We start from the raw sequence: 19145 nt of genomic DNA, 5'->3' as shown, positions 1-19145 counted from the left end.
GCCACGCCAACGAAGCTCCAAGGAGCTGGTCCGCTGAAAGGACTTTGTCAGAACAAAGTCACCAGGCCATAGATCATGGCCCTCACCCTGCGACCTGTCTGGAAGAGTCTCCCGAACCTGTTGATAAATAGAAGACAAACTGTCAGTCAACTGAGACAAATAGTCACTCATCAATACACTAGGTACATCATGTATAGGGTGTGGCTTAGGAATCCCCCAAATATTCATTGAATGAAATGAAATTAAATGAAAAAGGATTTCTAAAGCGCATGGCTGCCCTTGAGCGTCCCAGCGCTAAACAATACACAAAGCCACTACCCCAGGACACCAAGAGGAACCTACAGAGGGAAAAGGTAAGTCTTCAATACTTTGCGGAATTTTGCCAAATTTGGTTCTTTAGGCAGGGCCAGCGGTAAGGCATTCCATAATTGACCCGCATTAATGGAAAACCGGCGGCCACCCGTTTTCATCTTTTTTGCCCTGGGTATCACTACCAGGTTCCCATCATCAGAGCGAAGGGCTCGCGCAGGTTTATAGGAGCGAACCAAATCTCTTAAAATGGGGGGACCCGATCCTTGCAAAGCTTTAAACACTATACAGAGGGATTTGAATTTAATGCGCGCTCGAATTGGTAGCCAATGCAAGGCCTTCAAGGCAGGCCGAGCCGAAGAACTTTTGGCAGTACCAGTGAGCATACGCGCAGCTGCATTCTGCGCTCTTTGGAGCACATTCAATGTGGATTCAGGTGCCGCAAGAAAAAGGGCATTACTGTAGTCGAGCCTCGAAAGCACCAATCCCTGCACCAATAGTCTCCTGGAATTATCAGGGAGAAGCGACAAGATTTTCCGTGCTGACCGAAGCAGTCCGTAGCACGTCCCCGCCACTCGTTTGGCTTGAGTAGTCATAGACAGCTCAGGTTCCAGCCATACCCCGAGACTTTTTATGGCCTCCGTAGGGGCTGGGAGGACACCCAAACTGGCCGGCCACATACATTTGGGCAGTGACGTGCACAGATTGCCAAGGAGCATCAACTCCGTTTTGGTCCCATTCAATTTTAGCCGGGAATCCGACATCCATGCCATGATGTTAGTATGGCATGCGGCAAACTTCACCCCCTGGCTTTCCGACAGGGACAGAGAGACAATCAATTGAGTGTCGTCCGCGTAGGTTGCGATTTTCACCCCAAAGGGTGCCACCACCTCCTCCAGTGGGGCCATATAGACGTTAAAAAGCGTAGGGCTCAATGAAGAGCCCTGCGGGACTCCACACTGAAGGGGGGTAGGCAAAGATCTAAAATTGCCATCGCAAACCTGATAGGAACGACCACTCAAATATGACTTAAACCATTGAAGGGTCGACCCTCCTACTCCGATCTCCCCCAGACGGTAGATCAGAATATTATGGTCCACCGTGTCGAATGCAGCGCTTAGATCCAGGAGGACCATCGCAGCGAATCCTCCCGAATCTAAGATGCATCTGCCTTCCTCAACCATCGATATCAAAGCCGAGTCGGTTTCCTGGCCTGGACGGAAGCCAGACTGCGTCCGACCTAGCAAGTTATTAGCTTCCAAGAAGCATGAGAGCTGGCGATTGACATACTTCTCAGCGATCTTATTCAGGCCAGGCAGAAGCGAGATGGGACGGTAATTTGCCAGATCAGTAGGGTCAAGGTCGGGCTTTTTCAAGAGTGCCTTGACAGTGGCCTGCTTCCAGCTGGGTGGAACTATGCCATGGGTGAAGGAGGCATTCAGAAGGTCAGTTGCAGGATCGGCAATGAGATCCACAAATTGTTTGAGGATCCGGATGGGCATGGGGTCCGACGGGGAACCACTCTTCAGAGCTGAAAGCTCCTCACAGAAATCCTCCCTTGAAATGGGAGAGATTATATCTAGTCCCTTCTCAACTGAGACCACCTCAGGGGCTGCTATGCCCATCTTTCCCGAACTAGGGGGAAGGCTGGCTAAGATGTTCCGTATTTTGGTATGAAAAAACTGAGCCAGCTGATTGCATTTGTTAGAATTCACCACCTGAGTGGTCGGGGGAGTGGGGACCGTGATAAGCTCTTTAAGAATCTTATAGGTTTCCCTTGAAGAATTGCCTGCCTTACTTATTCTATCCTCAAAATGGGCGGCCTTAGTTGATTTACGGGCCGCCTTGTAGGATCTCATGGCTTCACGATAATTGTCTTTGCTATTAGCGGCCCAGTCCTTCCGCCATTCCCGTTCAAGCCTTTTGCAATTCTTTCTCATCCTCCCCAGCTCTGGGGTATACCAGGACGACTTGTGGCTGTTACTTTTATTTGTGAACTTTTTAAAAGGCAAAACAGCATCTAAAGCTTGGCAAAGCCAGTCATGGAAAGCAATGTCAGCTTCCACAGGACCACGTCCAGGGGAGGGAGTAGACTCAGCAAGGGTACGTGAGAGATTGTCAATAGAGAGTTGAGACCAAATTCTCTTATAAATAGGGGGTGTCTTCTGGTGCGGAGAGAGAAAAGGGTCCAAGCTGACATTCAACTCCCCTGACACCAGGAAATGATCCGACCAAGGCAGGGGGAGGGGGGAACTTATTCGAAGGTGCGCAATGTTCGAAAACACACAATCCAGCAAGTGACCCTTCACATGCGTAGGTTCCAGATTGTGTAAATTAAGGTTAGCTGTCCTAAGTTCAGATCTGAGGTCAGTTACACTTTTATCTTCCTGCAGGTCAAAATGAAGGTTAAAGTCCCCCAGTAGCACAAAATTAGGGGAAGATGCCGCTAGGACGGGGACATGGTCCAAGATAGAGCTGGAGAACTGTTTAATCGTCCCCGGGGGGCGATAAACTAACAGTCCTGATAGAGTAATTAGGAGAGAGCTGTATACGAAAGTGACCACTTTCAGCGTCCAGGATAGGACCCCTAACTACTCTGCATGTAAACTTGTCCCTGTAAATGATGGCTAAACCACCTCCTTTTCCTTGCGGTCTATGAAGGCACTGGATCAAATAGCCGGGAGGAAGAGTGTTAACTAGGTCAAAGTCTGAAGAAGCTGACGTCCAAGTTTCGGTCAGATACAGAATATCTAAGTTAGTATCTTGAATCAGCTTGGAGATTTGTATGGAATGCTTCGGTAAGGACCTACAATTAAGTAGTCCTAAATTAAGGGGCTCCTTAATAAGGGTTTTGTTACCACTAGCCTGGTTCCTAAAGGGGCAATACTCACAAGGTGTAAAAAGAACATCAGTTCTGACTCCATGTAGGCAGTAGCGTGAGTCAGAAGGCTTTAACAGGAGTAAGTCTGCTTTCGAGTATTTAGGGGGATTACCTGCAAAAACCGGCAGGGTCCCTGGTCCTAGGTCCGTCCTGGCCCGGACAGGCCCAGACGGGCTTGCCTCTGGCGCGCCTCCGGCGCGCCATCGGCGCGCCCGCTGCGCCCGCCCGCTGCGCGGACGGGAATTCGCCGCCATTTATAAAGCGCGAGGGCCAGAGCGAGGCCAAAGAAGTCTGGGCAATTTATAGCGTGAGGGGCAGGAAACGCCCTCGCACTAGACCGCCAACCGAGCAACCACCTCACCAAAGATGGCGGATGCGTCCGGTCACGCTAGTCGGCAGCCGAGCACAACCCCAGAGCCCTAAAACGGCTCAAAGATTGCCCCCAAGTGCCTCCAAGCAGTGATAGCAGCAACACAGTGCAAAATACAATTTAAAAAAGCAAATGGCAATTTTTGTTAAAAACGATCCCCAATATTTTTTAAAAATAAATTTCAGCTCTCTAGTATAGAGCAAAAACCAAAGGAAATGATGGACGGAGTGTTGAACATTGCAAGCACTCACCCCCAGTCAACTGATCTGGGTTTAATCCATCACCGTTCTTTAGCCCACTCTGCCACCCCAGTTCAGACATGGCCATATGCAAATCAGTCTGACCCTGTGCCTTATGGGAACAGTCCAGCCCGAACTGCCAAGCCATGTCTTCCCTGGACCGGAAACAAGCTTCCTAGGACCGGTTTCTGGCATTTCAGCCGTCTTCAGCCAGGCTTGCTTGAATCCAGTGGCAAAGTGAGCAAGGGACTCACGTCTGAGCATACCCTGCCAACTTATGGCGAACAAAGCAAAAACCAAAGGAAATGATGGACGGAGTGTTGAACATTGCAAGCACTCACCCCCAGTCAACTGATCTGGGTTTAATCCATCACCGTTCTTTAGCCCACTCTGCCACCCCAGTTCAGACATGGCCATATGCAAATCAGTCTGACCCTGTGCCTTATGGGAACAGTCCAGCCCGAACTGCCAAGCCATGTCTTCCCTGGACCGGAAACAAGCTTCCTAGGACCGGTTTCTGGCATTTCAGCCGTCTTCAGCCAGGCTTGCTTGAATCCAGTGGCAAAGTGAGCAAGGGACTCACGTCTGAGCATACCCTGCCAACTTATGGCGAACAAAGCAAAAACCAAAGGAAATGATGGACGGAGTGTTGGACATTGCAAGCACTCACCCCCAGTCAACTGATCTGGGTTTAATCCATCACCGTTCTTTAGCCCACTCTGCCACCCCAGTTCAGACATGGCCATATGCAAATCAGTCTGACCCTGTGCCTTATGGGAACAGTCCAGCCCGAACTGCCAAGCCATGTCTTCCCTGGACCGGAAACAAGCTTCCTAGGACCGGTTTCTGGCATTTCAGCCGTCTTCAGCCAGGCTTGCTTGAATCCAGTGGCAAAGTGAGCAAGGGACTCACGTCTGAGCATACCCTGCCAACTTATGGCGAACAAAGCAAAAACCAAAGGAAATGATGGACGGAGTGTTGAACATTGCAAGCACTCACCCCCAGTCAACTGATCTGGGTTTAATCCATCACCGTTCTTTAGCCCACTCTGCCACCCCAGTTCAGACATGGCCATATGCAAATCAGTCTGACCCTGTGCCTTATGGGAACAGTCCAGCCCGAACTGCCAAGCCATGTCTTCCCTGGACCGGAAACAAGCTTCCTAGGACCGGTTTCTGGCATTTCAGCCGTCTTCAGCCAGGCTTGCTTGAATCCAGTGGCAAAGTGAGCAAGCTCTCTAGTATATTCAGATGTCCAGCATAACTCCCGGTGTGAGCGAGGGAGCAGCCAGTGTTCCATTGGCCTTCCAAAAACTACCTCATACGGTGTGAGGCCAGATCGTGTGTGTGGTATCGATCTAATGGATAGCAAGGCTAAGGGTAGCGCATCAGGCCATTTAAAAAATGTGGACGCCTGTATTTTGGCCAACCTCAATTTGAGGGTAGAGTTGTAACGTTCCACTAGTCCTACTGATTGTGGGTAAAAAGCAGCATGACATTTCTGCTTAATTCCCAACCCTTTCATGAGATACTCAACAACTTGCCCAATAAAATGGGGTCCGTTGTCACTCCACAAAACACGACAAATTCCAAATCTGGGGAAAAACTCCTTTAGGAGCACCTTCGCTGTAGTAAGAGCTGTATTATCTTTAGTAGCGTATGCCTTTTAGGTGTCCCCTCTGGGGGAGCCGGCTGACTTCTTTCTAAATCCATTTTGGTACCGCCAAGACAGCAACACAACCTGAGTGTGCAAGGAGCAGGCATGCTACCAAAAGTTTGTAAAAGATTACTTATCCCAGCAATATCAAAGTAGAGAAAAATCTCCACATTACCTGCCTTTATCTTTTGCAACAGATAAACAAACAAAACCAGAATCTTGGCCAAGCAAATCCAAAATCAAGAGTACCGCTTCAGCGACCTTACCAAACAATAGTCTCCAACCTCCAACTGCCAATCTCTTGGTCGACCTAATGGTCACTGCAAATCTTGCGCCAAAGGAAATCTCAGTCGGGACCGGCCACCACCTGGAGGGTCAAATCAAGAAAACCAGAAAAGTCGCTTCGGTCTGCAAAGACAAGGGTCTCCTCATGCAGGACATCTCCTCAGCAAGATTCCATTCCTCCGTCAAGACCACTCCATCGGGCGGCCGCATCTCTGATGAGCCCCATGTTGGGCGCCAAACTGTGGAAATGTGCCTTTTAAGGGGCACATATACATTGCTAGAGCTCAGAATAGAAGGAGTTAACTAAAGCTGATGACTCAAGCAGATTAGAAAAGCAAGCAACAGTGAAGACGGAAGAATCACAAGGCTAACAAAATGGATGCTACAAACAAGATGGCTTCAGCTCATGCTAACAGCAATTATTTTCGATTTCCACAACGTTGTTCAATGACAGTGTTGTCATCATCGGTGCAATCAACGGAATTGTTGTCACCGATGAAGAAGTCTTCGTCGACGAAGTAGTCTTTGTCGATGGTAGATGCGCTGTTGGTGGTGGAGGCACCGACAACGGTGGAGGTGCCATCGAAGAGGTGGGCACCAATGGCGGTTTTGTTAACATCAACAACGATAAAGTCTCCATCGGCCCTATTCTTAGTCAACAATGAAACAATGAAAGGGAATACATTCCAACGGCATTTTAAGCCTCGATGAGGTCTTTTTCGATGACGAAGGTGACTTCAGAACCTCTTCTGAGTGTATCTTTAAAGGCTTAGAAGCAGCTTTTGAGGCAGAATTTTCCCTCAGAAGGGAACGGACACTTACCTTTTTTCAAAGTAGCTTGCGCAGACTAATGATGGGTCTTTTTAAGTGCTTTTTATGGTTCTCAGAAGATTCCAGAGATCTACCCCTCTTTTTTTGAAAGCTCAAAAGATGTCTGAGAATTGATACTCACAACACAGTTTCTCAGTGCACTCAATTACTCTTGTTTTTTTTTTTTACTTTTAAAATCTGTTTTATTTTCTAAATACAAAGTAGAACAGAGGTCCAGATAAACACAGCGTTAAGCCCACAACCCATTTAGGGCCGGCCGCGTTTCTCCCAAGGCTCTCCAAGAATATGTAAAGACATGTAATAGACAAATTGGAACACAGCCTGTCGCCTACAACCCTTGTTGGGCCGGCCGCGTGACATAGTATATATAGCAATATTAGTGTGTTGTGGGAAGTCTCAGGACCTTTTTGTTTTTAAAAAACAAGAACAATGAGAACACGGGCAAGAGGCCCATATAAAGTGGATAGCAGTGAATGGACAGAAAAGAGTCGAAAAAAGTGGGGGTAGTAGAAAAGAGAAGTATACAGCAACGAAAGCGGCCAGGCGGGCGGATGGGCAGATGCGCGCAGTAGTGCTAGGTGTTTAGATTGGATATCTTATGGCTTGTCGAAGGGAGCGTCTCACAGGGTTGGTCTGGTTACGTGAGGAACCTATTGGGGTCCGACGGAAGTATGGCATCTTCAAAGAGTCGTAACGCTCTAAGTTTGGAGGGTAGATAGCGCGCATGTTCTATTTTACAGAGGTATTGGACTAAGGGTCGTCAAACGGTGGCGAAGCGGGTGTCGCGTGATTGCAGTCGCGCGGTAAAAAGTTCCATGGTCATTACATAGGCGTGTGAACCAAGCGGCAATTGGGGGAGCCTCCGTTTTTTTCCAGCACAACGTTATAAGTTGTTTAGCCGCCCCAACCATATGAAGTGCTATATTCCAGTCGCTGCGAGTAAGTGCTTTTAGGTTAGCAGGTTTAAGGCCCAAAAGGATCGTGGTTGCAGACTCAGGCAGGGGGAAGCCCAATACCTCCTTAATATGACTAAGGACTTCCTTCCAGAGCAGGGTCAAGAGCGGACAATCCCACCAAATGTGAATGAAGTCTCCAGATGCATTTGAACACCTCCAGCACGGCAGGGAACATTTTGTGCAGTCAAGTAGGCGTGTAATACCATTCCGTCATAATTTTATATGCATTTTCCCTCTGCTGGATGCTGCGATAGACCCTAAGAATGTCTCACCGAAGGCGATTCCAATGTGTAGTTGTGATTGCCGTGGTAGACGTCGATTGCCATTGGCATTGATATGGGTGTGTAGGTAGCATCGGAGGGTGCTGTAGGATCTGGTACGTCCGAGAGATAAGGCCTTTCGATTCATCAAAGGAACGGACCAGCCGTTCAAAGGGGGTGAATGGTCGGACAGCAGCCTGTTGTATCTCTGGTGAGGACACCCAATGCCGCAGCTGTGCATATTGTAGTCCCGCTTTTTCTTTTTTTAAATTGTTCGTGGTGTGCTACAACATCTGTTGCACCGTATCTGGCAGTGCCTGTAAGTAACAAAAACTGTGAGGGTCAGGAACTCCCTTCCCTTAGACGTGTGCACATTCAAATTGAAACGAGATGTTTCTCCTCTTTTGTTAATCAAATAACTTTAATATTGAACTTCAATGCATTTAATTTTATTTTCATTGTTTCTTTTGTCATAAATTTCTTTCTTTTTTGAAAACTTTTTCAAGCATCTTATATCCTCAGATGCAGAAACATTTTATTGCAGTATTTTTTACACCCAATGCATTTCGGGTCGTACTAGACCCTTCTTTGGGGTACGTGGGTTGTAATCCACAAACACAGCAGCTGTCTCAGTGGCCCACCTCTGCCTTCTCCTCCATCGTTCACAATGCAATGGAAGGTTGTGTCCCTGAATTAGGAGCTGCTTTGATACTGCCTTCCTCATCAGAGAGTACAGAAGATTGCTTTTTAAGTCTCTCCAACCAAATAAGCAGCCTGCCCTCTCTATCTTCTAAAGTCTTAGTAGAAAAGGTTCTGAAAATCCTACAGTGTTTGACTTTATGAAGAGGGTACAAACAGTAGATACAATCCTTGTGGGGGTCTTCAGCATTCAGTCTTTTCTTACCACATGACCCACAAGGCTTGAAGAGTCCTTTCTTTGAAGAATCTGACATGTTGAAAGACAAAATATCCAAAATGTGAAGAAAAGTGAGCAGAGCTCAGGGAGACTCCCTCTCACAATGATGTGCGGTAGAAAATCGGAGGGACTTGCCTCTCTTGGGAGTGTTCAAGAGGGTGCTATAGTCTGATTGGTAATATTTCAAGTTTGTTACTTTTTACAAAATGATATGGATGGGCTACTGCAGTGATTGCTCAGTGCATAACAGCCTATGATAATGTTATTTACTGCTATTGCGAGATTACCATGAGACTCCCACCTCGACGGCAGGGATGATTCAAGCATGTGAATCTATGAAAGATCGGATAATGAATAAGTAGCAGGATTAACATTGACTCCCTACGCCTGAGGCTGGAACCCTCTTTATGCCTCCTTTAGCTAGAAGAGCCTGCATCTCCTGATGCAAAATGGACAGATGGTCCTATGAGAGATGCTCTAATGTAGGTGACAGGTGTGACGGGTCAAACAGGAATGGCAGGGCATAGCCCTGTTAGACAATTTGGAGGGCCCACCTGTCGCATGTAATACTCTGCCACCCTGACAGGAGTTGCTGACCCTTCCTCCTACTGTGTGGCTGTGTACCATTAAGGTTGCAATAAATAATTTGAGAGGTTGTCACCAGAGGGGCGGGCGCTTGCAACTTAGAATGGCTCTGATGGCCTGGCCAATGTCTGCTGGGCCACGGCCTAACCTCAAATGACTGTGAGGCCTGTTGTGCGAGAGCCAAGAATGAATGTGTCAATACGTCAAACCCCTGGTACCAGTCACAAAAAAGGCAAAACTTTGGGGGGAATGCCAGACAGGTGTCGAAAGACCCAAGGAGTGTGCCACAGTTCGGCTCTCCTTAAAATGCTCCTGGGCAGAGTCTGCCTCTTCATCCAACAGGCGGGTACTGTTGAAGGGAATGTCCATCAAACATGCTTGGATGTCCCCTGTAAAGCCTGTGGTTATCATCTATGCATGGTGCTGGAGCACCATACTTGTCTCATTGGCCCTTTCTAGGCAATCAGTGAGTCTAGGTCCGAGCGGATGAAGAATCTAGCCGCATGCTGGCCTTCCTGACTAGTTTGGGCCAACGAAGACCATAGGTCTTCTGGGACTACTGGGAAGATCTCCAAAAAGAGGTTTGTGTAAGATCCAAGAAGTCAGTTGGTGCTTACTGACCTCAAGGCAAGGCTGTTCAAGGACAACATATGTTTGCCAAACATTTCTATGCTTTTGGACTCTGTCAGTAGAAGTTATCATAAAGGCATTTGAGTTGAACCTTATGGTGGGTGCCTGCCCCACCCAACTTTTAGTGGTTGGATGCCAACTCAAAAAGTCACAGTCGCCTGGAGCTGGTCTATGATGATGGATGACTTTCAAGTGACTGGAGGTCCACAGCAGGGTTTTGTCTAAGTGCCAAATAGTGTGTCTGTGAGGTCCTCGATGAAGAGCAGAAGAGGTTCAGTCAGTGCCTGGCCATGCTATAGGACTTCTGTGAAGACATTTGTTTTAACCTTCATAGTGCAGAGATGGAGGTCAAGGGCTTCAGCAGGAGATGTACTCTCTTCCATAGCTAGTCCACGAAGGTGGTTGGACACCAAACCAGTATTGGGTAAGGTATCCAACTCACTGGCATCCATGTACCAATCATAAGAAGGGCAAACTCTTCTCCATCTCCTCCACTGTCATCTCCATATGGCTTTCTCTGGTGAGAGTCCAAATCGGAAAGTGGTGTATTGTTTGTGTGCGACCACATGGCAGAGGAATAGTGTCCGAGTCTGAGGGGTTAAGAATTTGTGTACCACATCAGAATCTAGACACAGCCTCATTCAAGGTAGGGTTGAATTTGCCTAAGAGTCCAAGACCTCAAATGGTTGCAGATACTCTTACGGCACACCTTTGCCGGCATCAATGTCCATGGAACTAGTGCAGAGTTGGGCACCGCACCCTAACTCTGCACCTACGCCAAAGCGGTTGAAGCTGTTTATTTTTTTTTTTAAACTCTGTTTATTTAACTTAGAGAAACAGTGGTCATGTTATACAGCTCTGCATCTCGTATATTACATTTGCATCCATTTGTCACACGTATCAGTGCATAATTTTCCATTTAGCGGGCATAGTTACAATACTTTGCCCTACACTTTACACTGTACAGTGGTCCTCTGGGGACGAGACAATAGGTGGTTCACATAGCCCCCCACGGTACACATTCCATTTAGTCCAAATTGCTAACCATTTTTTGGGACATCCCCGTGCAACGTATACAGTTTTCTCGCGAACCATACACCAGTCCATATCTTCCTTCCATTTCTTTAACGTAGGTGGTGCAGAGGCCCCCCATAACTGTGCTATGTTGCGCTTGGCAACCGTCTGCCCAAGTGTGACCCATAGCCTCCCTTTTACATTTAAATCCGTGGGCTCCCAAATATTCAGAAGGCATCTCTTGGCCTCAGGCAGTAAGGGCACACCCCACACCGTACTCATAACTTTCAGGATCTTCTGCCAATAGACTTGAACTAATGGGCATTCCCAGAGAACGTGTAGGAATTCGCCCTGCATTCCACATCCTCTCCTGCATAGCCCGTCAACACTGCTCCCCATGTGACTCAGTTGGGTCCCTGAGAGGTAGACTCTATGAAGACTCTTTAGCTGTATTAGTTTTAATTTTGCCGATATAGCCACTTCTTTTGGTGAGGAAAGTGCCTCCTGCCATTCCTCATCGTCTACTTCTAGACCATCCCTTACCCATTTCTCCCTAAGTGTAGTGAGGGGCTCAGGGGTGTGGTGGATGAATTTTTTGTACGTGAGGGATATACATTTGTCTGGTAGATGCCCATCAAGTAGTCTGTCCTCGAGTGGTGATGCCTCAGGTAGCTCCGTGCCTGACGGGATGTTGGCCTGCAGAGAATGCCAAACCTGTGCATAACGGAAGTGTTCTGATGCTGCCATTTCGTATGTCTGTTGCAGTGCAGCAAACGTCACCACTCCATCCCGACCCCACATGTCCCTAATATGCGAAATACCGATGAGGTCCCACTTGTCAAACTCTTTGGTTCTCCCCAGAGTCCCCAACCGTTCCGTATCCCAGAGGGGGGTGGCCAATGTGAGTTTATTGGCCCATCCCAAAGCTTTGTTGGCCCGGTGCCATATCTGGACTGCGTGTTTAGTGGGGCCTGTGAGCTTGTACCTAGTAGGTCGGGAGTAAAGTGATCTCGTGAAGTCACCACCCGGCGGTTGAAGATGTTTAGGGGTCACAGGCAGTGCTAAGGGCGGACCCACTGGTGATAACCCAACTGGAGGCCCATGAGACTCCTGACAGGTAGAAGGTGCACCAGAGTGAGCCAGCAATGTGCCAAAGATGTGTAACATAGCATCTCAAAAGTGTGAACCTGCTGCATCGACATCAATGAACCCAGGAACTCAGGGTGCATCGGGAACAAAGAAGAAACCAGCTTTAAGTAGGACAGGAGTGACACTTGGAGGCATGGTGACATCCTTGAAACTTGGATTTCCTATGTTTTTTCTTTAACTTACCCTAAGAGTTTGACCGCGAAGACTATCTGCCATAGGAATAACTTCTAGAGCAGGATTGGGTCCATACTCTCAACTTTGACTTGGAGCAGGACCTGTGTGGAGTATTGTAGTGCTTCGCCACATAAAGATTTGCCTCAAGTTCACGAATGGCATTAGGGTTCATATAAGCGTCGTTATCGCAGGCCTTGGACTCGTGCTGAACCAAAACACCAGAGAAACCTTGTGGGGACATCTGTTTGCGACAGTCCCTACAAGTTTTAAACCCTTTAATCTTAGGAGGTGACATGTTCCCCTGCACAGTGGAAAATTTGTGAAAAAAATAACACTTTACAAAGTGAAGACAAAAAAAACCAGGAGATCAGATCCGCGTCTGAAGGCACAGAAAGTAAGGAACTGACATCAGCGCACATGGATGCCGCTTATATGAAGCTCTGTTTTGTCACTTCCAGAGCATATCGATGCAGGTGGGGAGCTGTATGACGCTACCTACTGGAGAGCAGGGGAACTGATATGGGAATTTCTGGATCCAGTCTGGCACCTGGGGATATTCACAAGGTGACTGATCTATGGCTAGAATCATCCATCAGCAAACATGCATGCTGCTTGTCCACTCACTGAATTCACAGGGTCATTAATTCTTTATGGAGGGACCCTTATGCCCTCTATCCTTGATAATAGAATCTTCTAATATTGAAGCCTTTGCGACTCTAGCTGAGGTTCGCTGACAAAAACTGTAATTATTAAGGGTAGTATTTACCTTTAAGAGGAGGAAGCTGAATAGAATGATCTCACATCCATTAATATGCCAAGTAATAACTATCTATTTTGCCCTAGAACAACAGTTAAGGGAAAAAAGTGATACATTCCTGACATGGGCATACCTAGGGTGTGACCTGATTCTTTCAAAGACAGTATTCATGGGGGGGACTAAATAGAGACAATGGTTAATTTATCTCCCCTGTTCTCTGATAAACATTGGGCATACCTCACATATCATAGGAACTAATTCAATTAAAGATCCCCAAGATCTCACATCATTTGCTCTGCCTCCTTTGCATGACAATACACATTTCTACAGAGAAAACAAACACATTTTTGGAGAAGTTGCTTCACAAATGTCGTTCTCCTCACTGTCAGCTGAGTAACCATTCTGATGTAGTGCCACTATGGGTTTTTCCATCCTGTCCAGACAGAATTTTTTTAAACACATACATATGCAAGAGTTGTCCAAATGTTTATCCACTGGGATTCGATACAAGACAGACAATCAAGACAACCACTGATTTTGTGGTTTACTCCCATATGAAAATCATTGTATGTACATTTATCTCATAGATATTCTGAAAACCTTGATTCAATTAGCCCTTACAAGGGTTTATGTTAGTCTCAAGTATAATCAGTGCCCATCTCCCGTCATTTGTATCTTTAGCACTTGATATCCACTACGTGGCAAAATGCATTTATTTCCTGACAAACTCAACAAGACAGACTGCATTGACTTTCTCTCACACCTTATGATCTAACATACACACCCACTCACAGTTGTGCAGAAAGTATTGTTCATGCATCTTCAGAAAAAAAAAACAGACTATCTGACATGTGGTCCCTCACATGATTATCGAGATAAATAGACAGACATTCGCAAAGTGGATGTTTACTAACAAGGACAGGCAAAGTCAGCTGGTCGCGCATACACACATCATTTGTATGTTCTTTCGTACAGAGACACACACAAAATATTAGACACATTATTTGTTACATGGATGGGAGACAATTTTCATACCCAAACTGTTGCTCCAGTTCACTGCATTTTGCATATTAACTTCTGAAATGCACACATGCAGCACATGCAGCAACACAGAGTGTACAACACAACAAGTTATGTCTGAATGGGATTGCTTGTGTTCCCATACAAAGGAACATGGCTAGCAGTTTGGACGGAACTCTATTTTTGGGGTAGGATCAAAGCTAATTCACATATTGTTTGTGCCTTTCTGTAGTAGCACAATTAGGGAGAAAAAAACAATAGCTTGGAAAATGGTTGGAGTAATTATCTTTGGTTGAGTTAATTCAAGCATTCAATTCACCATACAAACACTCATACAAAACACTGTCAAATAGGCAAAGAATATTTTGTACTCTCCTACTACTGGCATACACACATGCATGAGACACAATCTCTTGCTAATTTACACCGACGTACTATGATATACACTGTCCAACTGACAATCGTTCCGTGCACAGCTAGATGCATGCAACATGTACTTCCATAAAGAGAGATATACGTTCTTCCACGCTTTCTTACTGGTGTATGCACGTGCATATAGCACATTGTCTAGCACAGCGTCATGGTCCACGCTAAACCGGTCAGCAATATCTCGTAGGCGGTCTGGACGGCTGTAGTATTGCAGAGTTAAGAAGGAATGCACAACACAAATGCATAAACTTTAACTCCTGCAATGTATGATAGTTAAACAATCACATCTCAGTGCATAAGCAAGCAAACAGATGAGTTAAAGGAATCTTTACATTTTATTCACTCTTTCTGTAAAAGATGTGAGCCAAATTCAGAGGCATAGGTCATCTCGTGTGAATGAACAAATCAAGAAAGCATTAAAGGCAAACTTGAAAATATTCTGAGAATGATATGAAAGGCAATAATAACTTTCACGTGCGTTCTATGCCAATGTAAGTGGGTAATATTTTCTAGTATGTGTTTTGGCAGAACACAAATGTGTTACTTTAGGAAACTGACTTTTTTTTTACTACGCAGTATTAAAAACACAACAGTATTAACAATTACATTGGATGTTTTAATATACATATGGTAAGATGAAGAGTACTGTTTATTAGATCCTGCACAAGTGACTCATTCACAATGTTTTAGGATTGGACTTAAACTAGCAGTTTCCCAAGGGTCATAAAATTGTCGGTGAAAGATTAGGTATATTTTCATTTCAATGTTTTCAAACACGCATTTTCAACAAAAGTCATAAATAAGGTAAAGAACAAGTTACTTTCCTTTGGTAATACCTTATCTGGTAGAGACTATTTAGCCACAGATTCCTTAACTTAGAACTATCCCCAAAGATCAAACTGGATCTGGAAATATTTTGTGAGTAACATCCCTGCACGCCGGAAGGTGGCATTGTTTGGCTCCGCTTGGCGTCGGCCGTGCCTGAAGTGACATGCACGGTGCTGCTATAGGCGCCACCCCAGCGCACTGACATCAGTTTATTTTCGTGACTTTCCACGCCAGGATTCTGAAGCCACGAAGAACACTGACCATTGGTGACTAAAACTAGAGCTCTGAAAGGGCAACAGCCCGGTCCTTAGAAATCCATTTACAGAGTGGGGAGGATGGATGAGACAGTAAGGAATCTGCGGCTAGAAAGAGTCTCTATGAGATAAGGCATTACCGAAGGTAGTAAAGTGTTCATCTGATAGCCTCACATTCCTTACCTTAGTATAGATACCTCAGCAATACCCACCCTGGAGGTGGGTCTGCAAAAGATTGCACAACAAAAAGTCCTGCAGCACTGAACGAGCAAAGTGCCTGTCCCGACAGATATGACTGGCCAGGCAGTAGTGCTTCGTGAACGTGTGCAGAAAGCCCACGTTGCTTCCTGGCAGATGTCCAGGACTGGGACTCGGCAGGCTAATGCAGTAGTCACAGCCTTGGCTCTGGCGAAATGAGCTTGCAGACCCTCTGGGGGTTGCTTCTTGGCCAACGCGTACCAGATTATAATGCAGAGTTCGATCCATCAGATGGTCCGTTTCTGCACAGCCTTCCCTTTCTTGGCTCCAATATACCCCATGAAAAGTTGGCCATCTACCTGGAACTCTTTTGTACGATTAAAGTAGAATGACAAAGCTCTTTTTGGGTCTAGTCAATGGACTCCCTCCTCTTCCTTGGAGGGAAGCTGCAGAGCGAAAAACAGGCAGGGTGAAGGCACTGAAAGAGAGTGACCACCTTTGGAAGGAAGCAATCTCTGGTACAAAGAAGCAGCTTGTCCGAAAAGATATTGAGGTACAGAGGCTTAAATGGCAAAACCTAGAGCCCACTGACCCTCCGGGCAGATGTTGTGGCCACCAGAAAGTCCATTTTGATTGTAAAGAGCCTGATAGGCTAGTTGTGTAGCGGCTTGAAGGGATGGCACATAAGAAAGATGAGTACTAAATTTAGGACACACTGAGGCATTATAAAGGGTGAAGAAGAGAACATGTGTTGGAGACCTTTCAAAAACCTATGTACAATAGGGATTTGAACAGGGATAGCTGATCTGGCAACCACAGAAATGCCAGAAAGATAGCCTTTTTAGGTGCCCAAAGCAGAGCCCTGCTGCACAAGAGAAAGAATAAACAGACATACCTGAGAAAGGGGAGTAGAAAGGGGTGGTCAACCTGTCTTTCTGCACACCATGCCTCAAACTTGCCCCAACAGCAGTCGCATACTGTCTTGGTGAAAGGACACCTGGCTGCCAAGATGACACTACAGACTGAACATTGACATGTTTGAGAGGAGAACCCTCCCCTGTTGCTGTGACAGAAGATCCTCCTGAAGAGGCAGCCTGATTGGAGGACTGATGGCCATGCTGAACAGGTCAATATACCAAAATCTCCAAGCCCAGTCTGGAGTCACAAGGATGACTTGTGCCTGGTCATTCCTGATCTTCTTGAGATCTCTAGACAGGAGTGGGATGGGTGGAAAGGCGTACAGGGGGCCTGAGCTCCACTCAAGACGTAAAGCATCTCTGAGCGACAGCCGCCTTGGAAACTCACCCATGCAAAATCGCTGACATTGCATGTTCTCCTCGGTGGCGAGCACATCTAACCAAGGCCCTCCTCACTGTTGAAAGAGACCTTGCACCACCACCGGATGGAGGTACCATTCGTGATCCGCTAGCATCTTCGGCTGAGTTAGTACGCCCTGGCATTCAGAAAGCCCACCAGGTATTGAACAACCAGGGATATGACCTTGTGTTCCAGCCGGATGTATGACGTTACAACGCACACTTTTACAACGCATGCACTTACAACGCATTTTTTACAACGCATAATCCATTACAACGCATGACATTACAACGCAGGACACTACAACGCATTTTTAAAAAATACCTTTACAACGCATTACCATTACAACGCATACTACCTTTACAACGCATACCATTACAACGCATAATATTAAATTACATTTAAGGTAAGTATTAGATAGTATAGGGGTAAAAATTACTATTCTAACTCCAGGGGGTGCAACAGTAGGGTAAGTGTTGGATAGTGTAGGGGTAAAAATTACTATTCTAACTCCAGGGGGTGCAACAGTAGGGTAAGTGTTGGATAGTGTAGGGGTAAAAATTACTATTCTAACTCCAGGGGGTGCAACAGTAGGGTAAGTGTTGGATAGTGTAGGGGTAAAAATTACTATTCTAACTCCAGGGGGTGCAACAGTAGGGTAAGTGTTGGATAGTGTAGGGGTAAAAATTACTATTCTAACTCCAGGGGGTGCAACAGTAGGGTAAGTGTTGGATAGTGTAGGGGTAAAAATTACTATTCTAACTCCAGGGGGTGCAACAGTAGGGTAAGTGTTGGATAGTGTAGGGGTAAAAATTACTATTCTAACTCCAGGGGGTGCAACAGTAGGGTAAGTGTTGGATAGTGTAGGGGTAAAAATTACTATTCTAACTCCAGGGGGTGCAACAGTAGGTTAAGTGTTGGATAGTGTAGGGGTAAAAATTACTATTCTAACTCCAGGGGGTGCAACAGTAGGGTAAGTGTTGGATAGTGTAGGGGTAAAAATTACTATTCTAACTCCAGGGGGTGCAACAGTAGGGTAAGTGTTGGATAGTGTAGGGGTAAAAATTACTATTCTAACTCCAGGGGGTGCAACAGTAGGGTAAGTGTTGGATAGTGTAGGGGTAAAAATTACTATTCTAACTCCAGGGGGTGCAACAGTAGGGTAAGTGTTGGATAGTGTAGGGGTAAAAATTACTATTCTAACTCCAGGGGGTGCATCAGTAGGGTAAGTGTTGGATAGTATAGGGGTAAACATTACTATTCTAACTCCAGGGGGGGCATCAGTAGGGTAAGTGTTGGATAGTGTACTGTAATATTATGCGTTGTAATGGTATGCGTTGTAATGGTAGTATGCGTTGTACTGGAATGCGTTGTAAAGGTAGTTTTTAAAAATGCGTTGTAGTGTCATGCGTTGTAATGTCATGCGTTGTAATGGATTATGCGTTGTAAAAAATGCGTTGTAATGGTAGTGCGTTGTAAAAGTTGCGTTGTAAAGGTTGTTCCCCGTTCCAGCCATGTCCAGAGTCGCAGGGCCTCTTGACAAAGCGTCCACAACCCCATACAGCCCTGCTTGTTGCAGTACCACATGGCAGTGATGTTGTCTGTGAACACCTGCACAAGCCTTCCGTCGATGGAGGGTAGAAAGGCTTTCAATGCCACCCGGATCACTTGGAGCTCCAATAGATTGATGTGGAGTCCGCATTGCGCCAGAGACCAGGGGCCTCTGATCTCCAACTCTCCTAGATGGCTGCCCCATCCCAGGAGTGAAGCATTTGTCGTTACAGTCAGATCTAGTTGGTGAAGAAAGAGGGGTCTGCCGCTATCCCAATCACAGTTCGTTACCCATCACTGCAGATCTTTTGCAGTACCCTCCGAGATATGTACCATGTCGGAGAGATTTCCCTGATGCTTCACCCTCTGGAAATTCAGATCCCACTGCAGAGCCTGCATATGCCAGAAGGCACGTGTCACAAGCAGGATGCAGGAGCCCATGAGCCCTCAGGCTCAGGTTCAGTCTCACCAAAAGCTACGATAGAGGCTGAAACATCGGTATCATAGCCTGAATATCCTGGACACACCGCCTGGGA

At 46.3% G+C, this 19145-nt stretch overlaps 1 protein-coding gene across 1 annotated transcript in view; it reads right to left on the bottom strand.

Moving 5' to 3' along the window:
• DMC1 (DNA meiotic recombinase 1) overlaps positions 1-19145 on the bottom strand; it is a 703667-nt gene that overhangs the window by 397117 nt on the left and 287405 nt on the right. Inside the window, exon 8 of the mRNA XM_085600074.1 lies at positions 14570-14661. Coding sequence (XP_085456200.1) covers positions 14570-14661 — 92 coding nt within the window. The remainder of the gene's footprint in view (positions 1-14569; positions 14662-19145) is intronic.

This window comes from Triturus cristatus, chromosome 4_2, assembly GCF_964204655.1.
Source record: "Triturus cristatus chromosome 4_2, aTriCri1.1, whole genome shotgun sequence".
NCBI classification, from domain to species: Eukaryota; Metazoa; Chordata; class Amphibia; order Caudata; family Salamandridae; genus Triturus; species Triturus cristatus.
This window is presented reverse-complemented; position numbering and strand designations above follow the sequence as displayed.